Source organism: Alligator mississippiensis, chromosome 16 (assembly GCF_030867095.1).
Source record: "Alligator mississippiensis isolate rAllMis1 chromosome 16, rAllMis1, whole genome shotgun sequence".
In the NCBI taxonomy this organism is placed as follows: domain Eukaryota; kingdom Metazoa; phylum Chordata; order Crocodylia; family Alligatoridae; genus Alligator; species Alligator mississippiensis.
The window spans coordinates 24,929,931-24,949,221 of NC_081839.1; the positions used below are offsets into that span (position 1 = coordinate 24,929,931).

At 43.0% G+C, this 19,291-nt stretch overlaps 1 protein-coding gene and 1 long non-coding RNA gene across 5 annotated transcripts in view; both read right to left on the reverse strand.

Moving 5' to 3' along the window:
* The window catches only part of ARHGAP32 (Rho GTPase activating protein 32), a 470,146-nt gene extending 451,398 nt beyond the window's left edge, over positions 1–18,748 (reverse strand). For 3 of the 4 annotated variants that reach the window (XM_059719723.1, XM_059719722.1, XM_059719720.1), the window contains exons 1-2: positions 18,662–18,748; positions 18,431–18,520 (exon numbers count right to left, since the gene is read on the reverse strand). In XM_059719723.1, the coding sequence (XP_059575706.1) occupies positions 18,431–18,478 (48 nt within the window). In that variant the 5' untranslated portion in view covers positions 18,479–18,520; positions 18,662–18,748. Of the gene's footprint in view, positions 1–18,430; positions 18,521–18,661 lie in introns of those variants that run through there. The other variant, XM_059719724.1, reaches the window with a different exon arrangement.
* LOC109283761 (uncharacterized) lies at positions 9,277–18,410 on the reverse strand. Its single transcript, XR_002091037.2, has 2 exons — positions 9,993–18,410; positions 9,277–9,531 (listed from the first exon to the last, which is right to left on the reverse strand). It is a non-coding gene; the product is annotated as an uncharacterized LOC109283761 (long non-coding RNA).
* Positions 18,749–19,291: the final 543 nt, after the last annotated feature.

Here is a 19,291-nt window from a genome sequence, read left to right on the forward strand (position 1 = left end):
ACGGGCATTTATCAGCTAAATTATCGGCCCCATCAGGCAGATGTGATGCAGCAAATTTTCTTTATATTGGTACCGATCCGATATCGGACTGATGTATCGGTGCACCTCTAATTGCAATGCATCAGAAGAACAAACAAAACAGCTTGCAAGCAAACAGGACGAACAAAAAAAAAAAAGAAAAGTGTAAGCAGATTTGGTCAGAAATATTATTGGAAAACATTTGCTACTAGACTCAGATAATAGTTTTAATATTTGATAAAAGAAAAAAAATCCTAATATTCCCCCCCCCCCCATCAGTTCAGACATGTGGGCATGACACGCATATCCCTAAAACACTAATGAAATCTTAGTTTTAACAGGAAATAAAAAAAGTTCAACAGAACCATTTTCCTCTGGAGAACGCATTCTGTTAAAACGTATTGATTTATTTGCCACCCTTCCGAACAAAGGCTAAGAGGACAGAATAACTTGTAAAACAGGAGAATGAACAAGCGAATAAAACAAAGGGAAACTAGGGCATCAACATAAAATAGAAATTCTCTAATTTACATCCTACTCTAGCTCTGTTGCCCGAGTAGGAAGGAAAACTATAATTGTGACAAAATGTTAAGAAGGGAAAAAACAGGAAAAAAAAGTTCCAACAGTGACAAAGTGTTTTATCTCAAGGCTATCAAAACAAAACAATTTAAAACACCTTGAAATCCACTGCATAACAAAATCTCCATCCTCTGTATAGCTCTACATATTTTGTCTCAATACTTTTGAAACTGTTGTATGAAAACCTATGTAACAGCTGTCACAGAAGAAGTGAGAGATTGGGAATGGGTGATGGTTTTTAAGCACCAACATGCTTGGAACTATGTGTGACGGTAAAGCACGTAAGGACATGCCCAACGCAACTGCGTGAGTAGTCCAGTGAATAATGCCACAGACTGCTTAATTAAGTTCAGCACATTTTACATTCAGGGATTATTCACATTCTGCAAGTTATATACCACAGACCTAGATGCTTTGCTAAATTGGGGTCTGACATAACATTTTCTTCCCCGCTAGACCTTGACAATCGGTATACAACACTGTTTGCATTTTAAGACTGAGTCTAACGAGTGGAAACCTTAAGAACCAATTGCAGTAATGCATTTTTTGAAGCAGCATTAGGGAATATGTACTGTAGGCCACATAAGCACCAGAAAGTTTCACTGCTGGGCCATCTACTTCAGCTGACCCAGCATTCAGAGCACAGATGCAAAGCTGCTCCACAACTGGAAACAAGATAGAGACCTTCATCTTTTGCAAAGTAATAGGACAATATGGACTGCGCTAGGCACTCCCCAAATCCCATCCACTCTCCCCACATGCTGAATCCTCCCTGGTTCTGGGCTGTCCATAATTACATAAGAAAAGAGCACTACTTGCCCCAAAATGAAAAGTTCATCCTTTAACCTTTAAAAATTGGATAGGCTGGCTGTACTTGCTATATACAACACTGAAATAAGAGAGCAATTCCACTTTACTGGCATTTTGAATCATTAATCATTGTCATCAAGTGCTTTCAAATGTCACCTTAATATTTAGTTATTGTTACTTCTACACAGCAGCTACTCTGTGAACTTCCAGGCAGATGTTCAAACAAGAATTAGGGCCTTATGAAAATATCTGTTAGCCTTACTTCATGCAAACATGCATGTATTAATACACTAAACATACAATTTCTAACGTCAAAAAAGATGTTGGGCAAGAGTAAAGTATCAATGATGATTTTTCCGTAAAACGAAATAAAACCTACGTCTTAATGAGATGCTCAACTCCATGTGTCTGTGGTCTAGGCTAAAGTCCAGGTAGAAAATTAAAACTCCCTTTGGAGTAACCCCAAGGAACAAGTTGTCATAAAGCAGAGCTCACAAATGAGCTGCAGGCACAAAGCTGATTACTGTCATCATCTGACTCGATGGTACAGCAACTGAAGAAGCAACTGTGCAACATATATGCAGATATTAAGACTTCAGCTCCCAATTCATGGTTTTATTCAAAACAACACCACCACTACAAGGGGAACATTTTTCAAGTAGAATTTATTCCTTCAGAAAGGGAAGCCAGGGCTCTTGCTTGAAAGTCGCCCATAAATATGGCCACCTACTCGATTCTTCGGATTGGTATGCACGTCCCTCTAGACACTGATGTTTCTAAAAATATTTGGTTCTTCATCCATCTAGTCTTTTATGCTTTGCTCTCCCTGCCACTGCATCCAAGAGCCTACTATATGCATTATGCTTTTCAGGCTTGCCTGTGTCCGATTTACCGGCATGAACACTGAAGCAGTCTTCAGAAATGTGATGATGTATTTCAGAGAACTATTTGATAGGAAGGAGATCTATGGTAGGTTTTATTTGTTTGTCATATTGTAGATTATGGGATGGCAACGTCATAATTTAACAAGATCTTTACTGTCTACTAAGTCAATACTTGAATCCAGAGACATTTGTATTTCAGAACCTCCCCACCCAGAAAAAGACTACAGATACATCTAACTTTTATATACTGCAAGCATTTATATGAAACTTCAACAGAACTACTTACAGTGGGGAAGTTTAACCACATATCTAAGTCTTTGAAGAATGAGGACGTAACCAAAAATCATTTGGGGATACTGCCATAAATCTGTGTTATGGTACAGCAAACAAGTGGACCTGCTAAATCTTCTGTGACTAACAGTGGGCACTAACTTGATCCAGCAATAAGATTATATATATAAACCCCACGAAACCTCTGCATCTGACACTTTTCTTTTGCATATGTTCTTAGGGAAAGGTATTGCAAAAGTTATTCTCAAACTCTCCTATGAGCTAATGTGCATCAGTACTGCATGCCAAAATAATATAAGAACAGGCAGATCAGGACTTCTGAAAGTCATTAATAAACCTCATGGGTGGAAATGCCATTTGTCTCTCCGAATTCAAAACAAATCAAATTTATACTTCGTCCTTGGGGCAACTTAAGTTAAATGACACTACATTTCAGTTTAAAAAAAACACACACCCCCACACAACTGCACAGCTCACACATGCCAAATGATCAGCTGCTCTTGAACTACAGGAAGGTGAATTGCAGAAGAGGCTGTCTCTCAAGTCATTCTGGAGGCATCATGTCATTGTGGAGAGAGTTTGCTTAACAAGGCAACCAAGGTTAAATATGACCGGGATTCCTGCCATCAGGTATAGAGGTCCAAGTCACTGACTTTACAGTTTATATTTAAGAATCTGTCCAATATTCAGCTTGTGAGCTAAAGCAGATGGTCTAGCTGCCAACTTTCTGCTCCAGAGAGACAGCACCAAATTCAGTCCTGACAAACTGGTACAACTTCAAGCAGGAGTTGTATCTGATGACCCCCCAGACTTAACCTAGTTTCAAAAACCAGGAGAGGGGATCAACAAAAAGCAGTACACAGTAAACATTAATACTATTAAAGATTTTGAGTGGCCAGACTATGCTAGGATGCATGTCTAGTTCCAGATTTTACAGGATTTTACAGTGACCGGCAGATATATAAAGTACTACTACACCACACGTCCACAGCATTTCTGGCCCAGGTTTGTGTTTTCAGTCCCTCACTTTCAGGAACCACAAACCAATACAACCATATTTATAAAGCATAGTCCCCTATTGCTTATGAAAAATACGCTGTTTAAGAAGCTAAACTGTTCTCTTCCAGGCGCTAGCAGCATAGGGTTATTTAAAACGATCACTGCCTTTAAATGCCATTCACTGATGATTCATCTCTCCAGATGGATTGAATAGTCTCATTTTTATTTTGTTATTCTCACATTATTCTTCACAAGCAGAAAGCAGCTTCTCAGATAAGTGTTCTGTCTTCATGTCTTGGATCTATAATGAAAATTAACAGATGATTACCTGGGAGCTACTCTGAAAATTAAATATCTGCATCATTTCCTTTTCTCCCTCTTATGTTAAGTTGGTGCTAAGTGAGCAAGTATCCATTGAATGGAATTTTGAGGCTCTTCACATCCTGAACCATATATTAAACACTGCATATTCTACAGATTTCAAAGCATTATGTGCCACAAGAACTAAGAAACAAGTCATCTAAATATTGTAGTCCAAGTTTTCAGAACTGCAATTTTGGTTGCCCTTACACTAATATCAGATCAGTAGTGATATAAAGAAAATTGGCTGTATCAGAAATCAGCAAGTGGCTGATAATTTGGTCGATAAACGCCCATGCATGTGTGCAGCCGCAGCACAGCACGCCGGCAGCTTAGGAGCAGAGCCCAGCAGCATGCAGCTGGTAAGTCTGTTGTGGTGGAAGGGGAGGGGGAGCAGGTCAACGCCCCCTGTGATGTAGGAGGGAAGGGGCAGGTGCAGGCACTGCCCAGCCAGGGTGGCATGGGCACAGGATAGAGCTGCAGCTTGTCAGGGGCGGCTCCTGCTGCTACGTGCAGCCCAGGAGGGCATGGGGGGAGGGGGTGCCCTGGGATCTGCGCAGGGTGGGGAGGGCAGGCTGGAGCCAGGGCTGCACCAGGCTCTTCTCAGCAGGGGCTGGGCTTGGGGCGGGGGCAGCAACAGCACTGGGAGGGGGCTACAGAGGAGGCTGCAGCCACTCCAAATTTTGCCATAGCCCCGCTCCCAGCACCACCACTGCCCACCCAGCGCAGCCTCGGCTCTTCCCGGTGCGTGTGGAGAGCCACCCCCTCCCCCCCCCAGACACCTTCGTAGAAGCTAAACATGAATGTGCATGTGCAAAAGCATTAAACATAGCAGATACTTTTTGTACACACATTCAAGCACTAAAAATTAGGAATTTGTTAGGATTTAGGCACTTGTTAAAATTAAAGGTTTAAATGAATAAATAAAACAGATAACAAGGCCTACAGGACTGATCCAAGTATTAGCTGCCAAGAACTTCTGAGCTGTCAGTCCAACGCCGACGCAACTCTGCCTTTGGTAAATCATCTCGCGTGTCTTTTCTAGAGTTTCCTCATCTACAAAATGGGATATTTACCTACCTTGAAAGGCTATTATGAAAATTAATTAAGGTCTGTGCTGTACTTTAAAAATGAAAACTGCTAAGTCACTGTTATTAATGAACAACCAACTATACTTCTGTTGCCTAAAATGCAGCATTACATGAATCCTAGTTTATGGCATGCCTACCAAAAAGGTCAGTCCCCCACTAGTTTAAAGGAACCCTATTGCTAATACCTGTATAGGAAAGGTTATCTACATTTACCCGGATAAGTGCAGTTTAGTTACAAAAAGTGGACACTTCGAATATGAATTAAAAGGGGGGGGGGGTGTTATTCTCTTTTTTAATTATTTTTTCTCTTCTCAGAACTTAATTGACCTGGATGGCAAGTGATGTCAGAACTGCCCACTGTTCAAACTTACATTGAAAAAATACCCAATAATACCTTTTGCTAATATTTGTCTCTCTCAGGAATTAATTAGGAGTGATTTTTTTAAAGAATATTTGTTAAAATTAAAAATGCTAGCCTGCTTTGATCGTGTTTCTTTTCTTAAGACCTATAATCAGTCTCTGGACATGTACCCTGATAATATTACCTCTGGAGTAGGATAGGTTAAGAGCATTAAAACAAAATGCACTCCACGCTCAAACGCACCTATGCCTTTCCCAGAGCTTGCAACCATCACCTAGTCTACCAGGTCTTTATGTAAATAGAAACAAACATGAACGCAAAAGGATCAAGTTCTCTAGCATCTCAGCACTGCACTGCAATACTTCAGAAGATGAATAAAACAAGAACGCAAGCTGCTGGAACCCAAGGGGAAGGAGCAGCAACTTGTACACTGACTATCTACACAAGCCAAACAACTACCACCACCCTCATAGTCACCATAATGACTCAGAGCCACCATAACGCTCTCAAAGGGCGCATCCAGATGAGTATGGCTGTGTGGTATGTGGCACTGCAAACATGTCTGCAGTGCCACATACCACAGAGTCAGGCTTTCTCCACGCTGCAAGAGCATGCTGCCCATGTGTGCGCTGCTCCAGTTTTCTTGACTCCTGGATATCCGTGGAAGAAAAAACAGAGCAGCATATACTTGGGCAGCACGGGCTGCCCGAAGCCACGCTGCGGCTGCTGGCCAGGCTCCACCTGGCAGGATCACCACTGCTGCAGCCCCGGGAGGCCTCCAGGACCCCAGGTAAGGCTGCTGGGGCCAGCAAAGTGCTGGCCCCAGCCTCCCCTACTGCCTCCAGGGTAACCTGCCACACACCAATGCTCATGTGGCACCAGCATTCCCCGGGGACAAGTAGCCGTGGCACAAGGTGCACCGCTGCTACTTGTCCCCAGGGAACCAAACATCCACACTCATCTGGATGTGCCCAAAGGTCTCAAACTTGAAGGTGCTAAGAACCTCATTGGAAATGCTGGGCACCCTCAGTTTCCTCGCAGTACGTACTCAAATCCTTTTTGCCCCTAATCCAATTACCTTAGCTCGCACTTGCCACATCATAAGATTCCTCATAAGTTCTCTGACATTTTCTTATTAAAATACAGATACCAGATTGTGAACTTCTGTACTTTTTAGAAAGCTTTCAAGAGAAAGTTGTGTTATATTTAGCAGCCATATGGCCTCCCTCCTCCACACACATGGTTTCTGGCTATAAGACCTGAAAAATTAATTTTTAAACCACTGATCTATAATTTTTCATTTCTACTTGATATCTTAGAAGTTAACTGTGCTTTAATAATTAAATCCAGATTTTGACAGACCAGGGTACACCAGATGTACCTGGAGTGAGTGATACAAGAAAGAAAAGTTTCCTTCTGAATTAGGTGAAGATGTTTTGAAAGATGCACGATACTACCCCTTTAGAGTTCAGTGGAATAACATTTCACTTACTACATAACTAGTTAATCAAATATCTCAAGGGCTTGCTTCTTATGTAGTTCATGTGACAGATGGCTGATGGCACTCAGAACTGAGCATCACCTTTTGGATTTTCTTCCCAGTGCAATCCACATAGAGTCCAAATTTGCAAAGTTTAAGGTAAAATGCAAAAAAACTTTTAATTTTGTTTAGCATGTTGTCAGTTGCCCTTACATAGGAAAGTAGGACTGGAAGGTACCGTCCAGCCCCCTGCTCAAGGCCCTGACCAATCCATCCCAGCCAAGTCACTATCTAACCTGCTTTTGAAAACTTCCAAGGATGAAGATTGCACATTTTCTTTAGGTAGCCTCTTCCAGTGCTTGACCATCAGAAATGTTCTCCTAATCTCCAACCTAAATTTCTCCTGTTGCAGCTTGAGGCCATTGCTCCTAGTTCTATCCCCTACAGCCACTGAGAAAAGCCCAATTTCCATCCTCTCTCTAATAGTCCTTCAGGTACTTGAAGACTGTTATCAAATCCCTTCTTAGTCTTCTCTTCTCCAAACTAAATAATCCTAGCCCTTCCAGACTTTTCTCCTAAATCTTGCCTCCCAGGCTCCTAATTATTTTTGTTGTTCTGCACTGGACTCTTTCCAAACTGTCCACAGCCTTCTTGAAGGTGTAGGGCCCAAAACTAGACAATACTCCAGGCAAGGCCTCACTGAACAAACTGGAAGAATTACACTCCTTGATTTGCAAGTGACACTCCTGTTAATACAACCCAGTATGTCATTGGCACTTTTTACAATGAAAACATACTCTTGGCTCATAATATAAGTGCAATGTATTTTGTTTATTGGCTTTAAACAATTTTTAATTTGGGGTGTTTCGTACTTTTCTACCAGATCTACCAGTTACATGTACAGTAGGTAGACTTCTAGGTCTTAAGCCACCTCCTGCAGAGGGACAGGTGGGGGCACAATAGCTAACACATGAAGTTTTAAAAGTTACAAACTGATGTGCCTAGTTGTTGGGTTGATCAAGAAGCCAGCTTCTGGAAAAATCCTCACCACTGGAGTTGGCAGTCTTGTCTTGGTCCAGCAAGACCTCGAAGTACTAGCCTTCTGGACATGCTTCAAAAGCCAACTCACTCCTGCGTCTCGCATGTAAAAAGGACAGCTGACAGATAGGAGTTTAGGGTCATTGGTTGTTGTCATCATTTGCTGAATTATCAGTCAACAAAGGAATAACCATACAGAATCAGACCAACACCCCACTGATGTAACACCTCATCACCAATGCTAATCAATATGAAATGTAGAGCAGTGATTCTCAACCAGGGTGCCCTAAGATCCCATTAAGGATGCCATGCTGCCCAGCCCCAGTATGAAAGAGTAAAAAGCTCCCCTACCCTAGTTTAATGTCCTGCCATTGCCACTCAGCAGCACCTGCAGTTTCTCCTCTGAAGACTGTTGCTGCAGCTGCCCTCTCCCCACTCCTAGCACCCCCAATGCTGCCAGCAATGTGCTCTACTGCAGGTAGACAGATGAGTGGATGTGTGGTCAGAGCCAGGCTTTGCAGCCCAGCTTGTCCCCTCTACTCCTCCCATGTTCCTGAGGCAGGGATTCATAGGGAAAGGCACTGACATGCGAGAGCCCACAGACAACTTCAGCCAAGGGGAGAAGCATCTCCCATGTACCACCTCTCCCTCACCTTCCTCCTCAAGCTGCTGCCTGGCCAGGGCTGCTGCTGGGGGGAAACCCCAGACCCCTCTCCCTGTAGCCCCCCTATCCAGGTTGCACTGGAGCCCAACAGGGACAGCTATGGGAAGAGGGACCCTGGAGCCTCCTCCTGGCTGGGCTCTGGTGCACTACAGAGCCAGGGTGGCTGGGGGGACAGAAACCCCCTTTCCTCCACCCCTAACCTCTGCAGGCTGTGCACTGGGCGGGAAGGGAGGTTAATATCCCCTCCAAATCTCTAGGTATCTATTATTTTTGGAAGGGATATAAAAGCATGCTGTTTTAGAATATCAACTTCATATTACTGAGGATACCTAGATTTTTGGAAGAGATAAAACTATTTAAACTTTGCACATTCTTGCACTGAAATGCCCCATCATTTTTTGGGCTACAACTTTATTCTTGATTTATGCTAAGGTGTGCATTTGGGAAGCAGGGGGGATATGATTCATAGAAGTTTCATAGATTCATAGAAGTACGGTCAGAAGGGACCTCGTAGATGATCAAGTCCAACCACCTGCCCTGGGCAGGAGAGAAAACCAGGCTCAAATGACCCCAGCCAGGTAGATGTGGGTTGGATGTGTTAAAATGTGCTCTCTGTTGGGTTTCCCTGCATGTAACAACAGGGTTTGATCTGCCTAAGCCTATGCCAGTCACCATTTTGTGCACCTTCCTTACAATGAAAGGCCAGTTCTCAAAGTGTTTATTTGAATTTGTTTACACATATGCTCAGCTTCCAAAAGTGAAAAACACCTACATTATAATTTTAAGTACTGTGAAAATAAAAAAAAAAGTGCGGTTGCTTTTTCTGGCTGCATTCAAAACTGGCTTTATTTATGGCTACATGCTCCATTCATTAAACGATGATGACAAACTTTCCTCGAGTCATCCTATGCCAACCCAGACAAGGTGGATTACTTCCCCTTGTCAACACGTGGCAGCTGAAAAAGAAAAAAAAAGGATTGCTCAGGATGTAAAACCAACCCTATAAATAAGAGGTTTGCTAGTGCACAGACCCATTGATTACATCAAAGAGAAATAAGCTATTTTTAAAAGACAGGTGGAAAAAGCATTATTGAGGACACACAAGAAAATGTATAAGACTAAAAAACACTAGCTGGGATGTTCATAAACTCAGCAGCATTTCACTATGAGGCAAGAGAATTTACTCTTTAGTGATCCCTATATCTGCCCAGGCAAGTAGAGAAAGCATAGCGTTACCCTGTCAAAGTGACATATTAGTGCTACCAACTACCTAAGTGCTTCTGTAGTGGCAACGAAAGTAGTAACAGCCAGCTCGCGTTATATAGAAACAGAAGATGTTCACACATCCCCATGTTCCCACACATTTCCAAGATTCTCAGTAGCCCAGATTCAGAATCAACCCTTGAAAGAAGATTACCCTTGAAGGTCCTTTTTTACTGATGTTACATAATCCAGATCAGGAAGCTAAGGAAGTCTCCATCTTCAGAAGTGGTCTATGTGACAGAAAAAGCTTCAATCCTGCTTTTGGAACAAAAGAACAGGCAAAGGGAGGAAAGAATCATGCAAACCCGTGGAAGCTAAAACTTTACCAGTGCCATCCAAAGCTCTTCATACTCCTTTGGGAAACAACAAGTTTAATCACCTTGCACACCACAAAATAAGTGGAATTTGTTCTTGAAACAGTAACAAGAACCACTACTTGTACTAAGGATCTGTTATTGAAAAGTATCCTTGGTTGCTGCTGCTTTTCCTCTGCCAGATTTCTAGAGCATGACAAAGATATTTAAAATGTTCTTAAGGACACTAACAACAATACCCAAGAGTGAAGATGCCCAGGGTCAATCAAGCTACAGATGCTGGGTGCCACTCTCATTCAAGCTGATGCGGTCACCTTCTGGTGGCTGAGCTCTCTCTCAGGTGCTAGACTAAAGGAGGGCAGGGGACCCCAGAATCAGGAGTAGTGTTGGCACTTGGACAGCTTTGACTTCCTGAGGGCTTTTTTGGTGGTACAGGTTCTAGAATACACCCAGTCTCCGCCCCAATGGGGCCAGGAGTGTAATCCCATTCCTCTTTCCTTGATCTGAACAAGGCAAATCCACAATACTTCTTCAGAGGGCAGTGTTTAGATTAGATTACTGCGCACATGAACATGTGTGCAAGCACATGTATACAGGACAAGGTGTTTGAATGAGCAATAAAAATATATTAAAAGATTACTTTTCTGTATGTTCTGTACTTAAACTAAAAGCTTGCATACTTAAGGCTGAGCATGAATGTGGCATGAACGTTTTAAAGCCTCTATTGGCTCAACATGGCTTATCCAATTTCAAAACCTGTATGATTTACTCTTCATCTTGTTGAATTTTAAGAACTGATGACTATAACTATTACAAGACACTGCTTCAACTTGCTAAAAACTGTAACAGGGAATGACACAGTCAGCACATTATACAGAAGGATAACGATGTCTTCAGAAGGCTAACTATTCCTTCCTGTTGCCTCCTACTGGTTGTGATAAAATAATCGCATTAGAGAACAAAGAGATAATCATGACATAAAACTGACAATATTTTCATGACCGTGATTTCAGCCAAGTAGCATGCAATAAACAAAGTGAGACTTCAAAGTAATGTAACCACACTTAGAAAAAAATTCCTTTAAGGCAAACAATAGTAGCCAACTTTTTTTTCCCTTCCTTTTCCTCAACATACAAGAGCATCATATCAGAGTGGTAGGAAGGTACCTAGTCATATAAAAAATCAACACATTTTTTTTCATCTGTTAATTGGAAGAAATGACATTATACATTCCTGGGGAAAGTTGGAGTGGGGGGCAGTCCTTCCCATTCATTAACAATTCCTCCTTCAGATGCACAGCCACCAAGGTTCAAAGGTCAGATAAGCCTTTGTACTCAGTTTCAGGGTCGTTACAAACAAACTATTGTTCCGGTTTCTTCAGTGAAAGAAGCTGAAGCAGTTACAATGACTGAACTCTACATCTGAAGCTTGCATGCACATCATTCAACTAAAGGACTCTGGAATCTCACTTACACTTGAGGAATAAATTATCAGAGCTCCTTGCAGAAAAAAGAAAAATCAATTATTGTTTATTGAGTCAAAATATTATAATTTCATGCACTTATAAATATGAAGAAGGAATCCTTTGTTTATATCTGGCTCTCCTGAGCACAGGTTTGAAACTATTCCTCATTCATTCACTTCACAGATTCTACTCGGTAAAAAAAAGAATAAGACAAATCAGTCACCGCATTTTTCTTTTTAACTACAGTATTATTTGCAGTACTAAAGGAAGAAGCAACCAACCATAAGTATTCAAAATAGATGCATTTATTCTAGGTAGGAAAATTATCATTATTTATATAATGCAACTCAAAACATCCTAGACTGGGAGGATAACAAACACTTGCAAGTTACAGCAAGCAGTTACTGAAACAGGATTGTATTTCCTCAATTATGGATAAAGCAACTTCAGTACTGTGAACTGTCAGTTGTTTCAATTACAGTTTTGAAGGGTGGAAAGGTGTGTGGGGGGGAAACTTTAAAGGGAAAAATCTCAGTTTACTTAATAGATTTCTATACAATAGCACATAGGTTAGCTATTGTGAAATCAAACGAAAGCGTTTGTGGTTCAAAACAAGGAGTAAAAGCATAAGTTCAAGCAAATACTCAAAAGAAGCAGCAACATACAAAGCAATTCTCAAAACAGGCCTCGTCTAAGAACAATTTTCTTCACTATAGCCCTGTTCATGGTCCTACAAAACTCCCAAGGAGGTAAGCTGTGCAGGATCAGGTCCTTGTTTTGCCTAGCTGTAATCCCAAATAGCAGCCAATTCTACAACTTAAGCTTTCCTGATTTTGAAACAATTTTTTTAAAAATGAGAGAGAGAAATTTCTGACAGGGAAAGGTTAAGTCTAGGTCTACCTTACAATCTTTTGAAGCATACTTGTGATAATCAGGTGTGATTTGTGCCTAGCTTGGCTATGCCAGTATATTACAGCAAAACAGTATTAGTGTAGACGTGTTCCAAGTCTGCATCAAGCAGATATTAACCCTGAATGTTTTTCGTGCAATACATCACAAATCTCCATTTCCAGGAGAAGCCACATGTTTTTAGAGAGTAAAGATGCAGAAGCCTTGGAATTTTCAAAAGCATGGAGATGCCTAACTCACTTTGAAGTCAATGGGTAGGTCCCTGAATATTAGGTATCTATTATTTCCAAAAATCTGGCCTTCTGTTTCCCAAAGTCCACTTCCAGTAAGGTTTCCCTAAGTTAAACCAAGTTCCTTCTGCTCCTCTCCACACACCCCCCTCTATATCCCTCCCATTCTTCTCCTACCTGCTCTGCCTATCTTTGCTCTTTTCTCTTCCCCTTGCATGAGGTCAGCCTGCAATGCGACAGCTCCAGTTGCAAGACTCAAGCCAGTTCCCTTGGCTCTCCAAATCCTGCTGCCTCTCTTGTTTTCAGAGTGATGCCAAAACGCATCAAATTGCTTCTGTAATACTAACCACTGCAAACTTTCTTTCTCTCCTCCCCCAGTGTGTGCCTATATGGCTTTGATTAATGCAAGGGTTGCAGGATTCTTCTGATCATTTTCGGGGAACACTTTTAGTAAAATAAATTAGGGAAAACTACTAATTGATTAGCAGCAAGGATTCTATGTGGCAATTTACTCTGTTAATCAAAGCAATTTAAAGTCTAAATATCTTGTTAAACTTTATTAGACACTTGTTTAGCAGGTGATCATCATCCTTCTGATAATAAAAGATACAGAAAAGATTAAACATAGTTTTATTTTGGAGGCAATAATCTTCTAGACACTTATAAAAAGCAACCCCACTATCTGGGTTATTTTTAGCAACACTGATTACCTAGATTTGCCAATAAGTAAATAGTAATAAAATATTTAACTGAGCACTTTTCATGTAAGCATCTAAAAGCACAACACAAAAGGTAGGTAAACAATATTGACCCTCTTTAGATATGGGGAAAGACTACTGCATTCCACTGAGAAGTGACTTGCTCAAGGTCTCTCAGATCTGTTACCAAAAGTTATTTAGACCCCTATACACCTTCGTGGATCTGGCCCTTCATGAGCCAGTGACAAAACCTGGAAGTGAATTTAATTTCTCAGACTCCAGGAGCCATAATCAATCCACTAAACAACACTGCCTCCTGACCTTTCATTACTGTAACAGTTGCATGTGCCAAGCTATTCACTGATCACATGCTGAAATAGGATTCCAGTTCACAGTCCTGCCTCCCACCCCAAACCAAACCACTAATAATTAGATGACCTGCTCAGAAGCCATTGACCAATTCAGCCACAGAAACCAGACAGGAATACAATGTGGGTTCCTAAAATACCCATAGTAAAAGATATTCACAGTACTTTGTTCTTCTAAACACACCATAGAAACAGATGCCGTTCTCAATTACACCACTGCAAATCTATGGGTACTCTAGACCTTTTCATGCATAGCTGAGATCAGAATTTGTCTGAGGAGTAATAATCCGTCAATGAATACTAAATAGCTATACCAACTGCTTAATGGTTGAAAATATTCAGTATATTATATTAGTGATGCTCAGCCTTTCAGCCCCATAGGCCAGATAAGTAGCATAGGGCCAGTCCATGGACCAGATCCCTTGCAGAGTCAGGCCCTATGCCACCCCAATCAGACCCCAGTCCTGCCTGTCCAACCTAATGTGTAGGGCCACACTATCCAGCCCACAGGGCTCCCAACAGATCCTGAAATTTGGCAGCAGGGAAGCTACAATTAATGCTGCCACTGCAGTTTCTTTTTAGATAGAGGAAAACAGATTGGAAAGTCAATGCCAACTTAAACATTATCATCTTCCTTTCCATTACTGGTGAAGTAAATCCAATTTAGTAACTAGTTTAAAGGGCAGTTTGTACTTACTTCAAACTCACTTCTAAAGGGTCATTATACAACCCATGATGCAGGAGTATGGTATGTTGGTGTAGTCAAGTAGACATGGATTCTAGCAACAGGGAAAGCAACTTAAATAATATCCCAAAGATCTGATGATATTCCTATAAAGAACAGCTCCAACCTAAAAGCCCCAGTCCACATAGGTGGAAAGCTGTGTTAGCAGAGGGCAAAACTGAAAGAGATCTGTGCGTACATGGCCTGCACAAATTATTAAAATGTCTGTAAACTGACAGGCTTAAAGCATTTAATAAATAAAACTCAGACTTCTATTCCAAGGTTACAATTTTACAACAAAAGTCATGCCTCTAGGAAACCAAAATTCTACCTAAACTTAATATTCGCTTTTGACACATCAATAATTAACATATGCATAAATACATACTAGTGCTTTTTCAGCCAAAGTATGTAAAGTCCTTTACAACGCAGGGTAAGTAGTGTTATCCCATTTTTATAAGGGGAAATGGAGTCAGAGTATAAAAGCATGTCAAAGAGAAGTAGGAATAGTATCCAGGTCTCCTGACAACCAACTCAACACCTATCAACTAAAGAATGGTAACTTGAACTTCTGCCTTTTTCTATCCTTTTACCTAACCTAATCATTTAAAATGGATTTGTTCCTCAAAATTAACTAAGAAATTTTATTTGCTGTCTCTACATATCTACATAATCCAAAATTCCCTATTTGCTTACAGATCTAAGTTACCTACTTTATTTATCTTCAAAAATTAAAGCTGAAAACTTTTTAGTTTCAATCAAGCAGAGCTCAGGCTATTAAGAAGGTAGTACCCACAGCTGCACTATTTTTCAGTTATGTTATCCTCTGAACCATAATTTACTAGAGCATCTAATCTACATAATAATGGCCATGCTGCTATTTCTGTACATAATCAATATGCAAATCCCTATACTTAGACTGGTTAACTGTACTCAGCCAGTTGGTATAGTATAAAGAATTAACATGAAAATGGTTGCCACTATACAAATCCATGCATTTTAACCATTCATGCCTGTTGGCCCATTTTAGATCAGATATAAAAAAGGATTTATTTTTAAAAACGAATACCAGCTATCGGTTCTAAGGGCCTGGAAAGAGAATGAGTAGTGGAAACCACAATGTTGTTTTGGGCAAATGGGCTGGCCGCTCTTAGTGTGGGATGGTTTGTGTTCTGCTCTGGTGGTATCATTCAGTACTGGTGGCACAGCTGATTACCCCCATCAGATATTCAATTCCGAGTGCAAGTTTTGCTTAGGATAAGTGAGGAAACTTTTATGGGTCTCTTCCTAGTCCCCTTCCCCGTTCTCATGCCCATCATAAAACTACCCCACAAACAAGATGGCATAACCTAACACAACTTTGCTGCCTCAGCATGGTAGAGGGCCTGTAGCTGAAACAGCAGGAGCAGCAGCAGACTAGGAATCAGGAACACTACAACTGCTGTGCAAGGAATCAAACCCATCTTACACCTGGCTGAAGCCACATATTCATAGTAGCTAGGGTCGGGAGGGACCTGAATAGATCATCTAGCCTGACCCCCTGCAATATCGTTGTAGTCCCATGAGAGCAATTGCTCCATTCAAATTTCTAGAATCCTTTCAAGTTAACTATGTCTCCTTAGACTTTTCACCATTCCATCTCTCTCCCTTCCTCAGCAGCACATCAGCAGATGTTGTATCATCATAACCAATAAATGTAAGGCAACAGCCCTTACAGATATGAGAGATGGAAAGGGACTGTTACTGAGATATTCTGCCAATATTATAACAGGAAGCTCCAGTGAAAGCAATCCTCCCCGTTTTATGATAGAACCGGAGTGCACTTGTTTGCAAAAGAGAATATGGTGGATAAGGCCTGGGAATTTATTCAGAATTTCCCTTCAAACAAACTCTCGCCTATAACCGTGGCCAAGGAAATATTTATAAGATGGATCCTGGGGAAAATAACATACTTTGAATAGACTGACAGAATACCATCTAGTTCAACTTATGCATTTGAAATGGGGGTTGCAGGGATCTTCCCACACAGAACGTTTTGAAGTTTATGCGATCTGGTGCAAGCAAATGGCAAAATATTTACTCTTCAGAAGGTAAGTTTGAAAATGACAAGCTCCAGGGAAAACAGCCAAGGCAAGACTGCTCCCTATTTTACATTAGCTGGTACCATCCCCAGTCTAAATGTTAAGTGCCCCAAGCAAAAAGACAACTTCCTTGGAAATCTGTTCCATAGTTTAAGACTAAGCTAGGAAGTTTTCTTTTTCCTGGTATTCAGCGAAATAACCTTATTTCTGTCACAGGAAGGCTCAAAACTAAAATTTAAAAGAAGACAGTGACAGATCCATATTGAAGCAACACATTTAGACTGCAACGTCTTGTTAACAACCTACATAAACACTTAAGGTTAATAATCATCAATCCCTACTGCCAGCTAGGCTGATCAGGCTCAAGCCTCACTTGTTAATTCAGAAACTCCACCAGCAACTTTATTTTGGATGGACACTTTTCAGATAAAGATGGCACAATGCAATACTGAACTGCGAGTTAATTCAGTAAAACCAGTTTGCTTCTGGCAATGTAAAGATATTCCAGTACGTTATAAATACACCTACTTTCACCACGTTAATGCTTTTAATTCTGTAATTGTCCCAAATAATAGGTCTTACAGCTGCATGCTGCTAGACTCTGACCCCATTTTTCTCCTTTTATCTTCCCAATCGTGTCATATCCTCCACGGAATATAAGTTTGATTCTTCCAGATGGCTACAATATGTTCAAACATTATAAAACTGTCAAATATACCAGGGTAAGTTTGTGGTACTGTGTAGCACAAAGAGTCCTTGGATAATCATCATGAAAATTTACCAGCCCAGGAACAAAATATACTTGCTTGCTCTTTATCACAATGAATGTATGCAAGTATAATATTTTACATGCCAGTCAAAATAAATTGTTCACCCAAGGCTAACGCAATTTTGCAAAACAGGAATGAAAAGACATCTGCGGGGAAGGAAACAAATTGTATGTTACCAAGTACGCGTGTTAGGAGGTCTGTCCCTGTTCTGTGGAAATGGATGCATTTATCCCATGTTTACTCCTCAGCTACATTACTATGATCCCAGCATTTCAAACGCGCTGAACAGAGGTTGCTATAACAGTCTTTGAATCACGAGCGCAGAGTCCTGTATCACGGAGAGAGAAATGTTCTGATCGTACCGGAAAATACTGCTCAGTACGACACCTCTCCCATTAAACGAGACAACTATATGACACAAAAAAGAGTCATCTATTAGCCTTCTCCCTCATCGTCACACTAGAGGAAAGTCCCAGGATAAGCAGGATCAGTCATTACAGGACACCGGGCTTCTAGTCACAGCTCAGGCCTCGCGAGTCTCTGTCCAAAGTGCTGTTTTATTGCACCCGTTCAGAGAGAAATGTCTAAATTAATTTTCCGTATACCCACCATCTCCACGCTTGATTTCTACAGTTACCGGCACACACATACGTGTAGTTGTACGCAACAAATGAGGGTACCAGACAAGGCAGAAGGGGGGAGGACGGTCTAATTCGATCGCTCGTAAACCAAGCTGGCGACAGACACAGACCGCGACGCCCGCGTTCGAGGTGCCGGGGGGACGAGGCACGAATGGCATCGACCCCCGGGTCCCTTTCTGCTCGAGCGGCGGCGGGCAGATGTCACGCACGCGGGCGCCTCCGCACCCAGCCCCGACGTCTCTCGACGGTCGCGAAACGTAGCGCGGTCCGGACGCCCCTCTCGTGGACGCGCGGGGGCCGTTATAAGCGCCCCCCGCGCCAAAATGCCAGGCAGGTGGGCAAGCAGCGAGCGTGGGATAAAGACACGGGGCGCGCCGTCAACGTGCACTCACCCACCAGCCGCACGGACCCACAGACGTCGGCTCCGGGCAAGGCCACATCACGGGCTCGCCATCCGCCGCCCACGACCCGCGACCCCCGCGCTGCGAGGGGAGGAGAAAGAAACCTGGTTAGAAGCGAGCGGCGGGAGGAGGGGAGGGAGGAGGGAAAAGGAAGCAGCAAAACGCCCCTGGGACACCGGCTCCCCCCCTCCGTCCTCCACGCGGCCCGGGCTGCCGACTGACCCGGCTGCGCTGGGGCTGGGGCAGGGGAAGGCCGGGCGGCGGCGGCCCCCGCCTCGCCTCGCTGCGCCCGCCCGCCCGCACCGCACTCACCGCCCGCGCCTCACCCGCGCGCATGCGCACTGCCAGGCCCCGCCCCTCCTCATCCCCATCCCCGGCCGCGGGGGGCGGGGCCTATGCGAGGGGGCGGGGCTTCGTGCCCCGCGGCGGCGCGAGTCGCCGTGTGGGCGGGGCACCCCGCGCGGCCGGGGGCGGGGCCTCGGCCACCTGCAAGGGAGGAGGTGCCACCTCCTTGCAGCGCCTGCCCACGCAGGGTTTCCTAAAAGGCATAATGGGGGGGGCCCCTGAGATTGGTGGGGCACCCCCCAAAGAAGTGCTGCCACCACCTGCGGGTGGTCACCGTGCTCCCCAGGGCACGCGTCCTTCATGCTGTTCTCCGGCCAGAGTTGTAGTCGTGTGAGAGAGGCCTCCTCCTCGCCTGCCGCCCACCTCGCCCCTACGCAAGGGGCACCCCGGAAAGCGCCACTGGGTGTTTCGCCAGGCGCCCCCGGCCCATTGCTGCCTAGGGTGGCCATTCATCCCATTTCACACAGGACAGCCGGTTTTCTGCTACTCTGTCCAATTGACATGAAA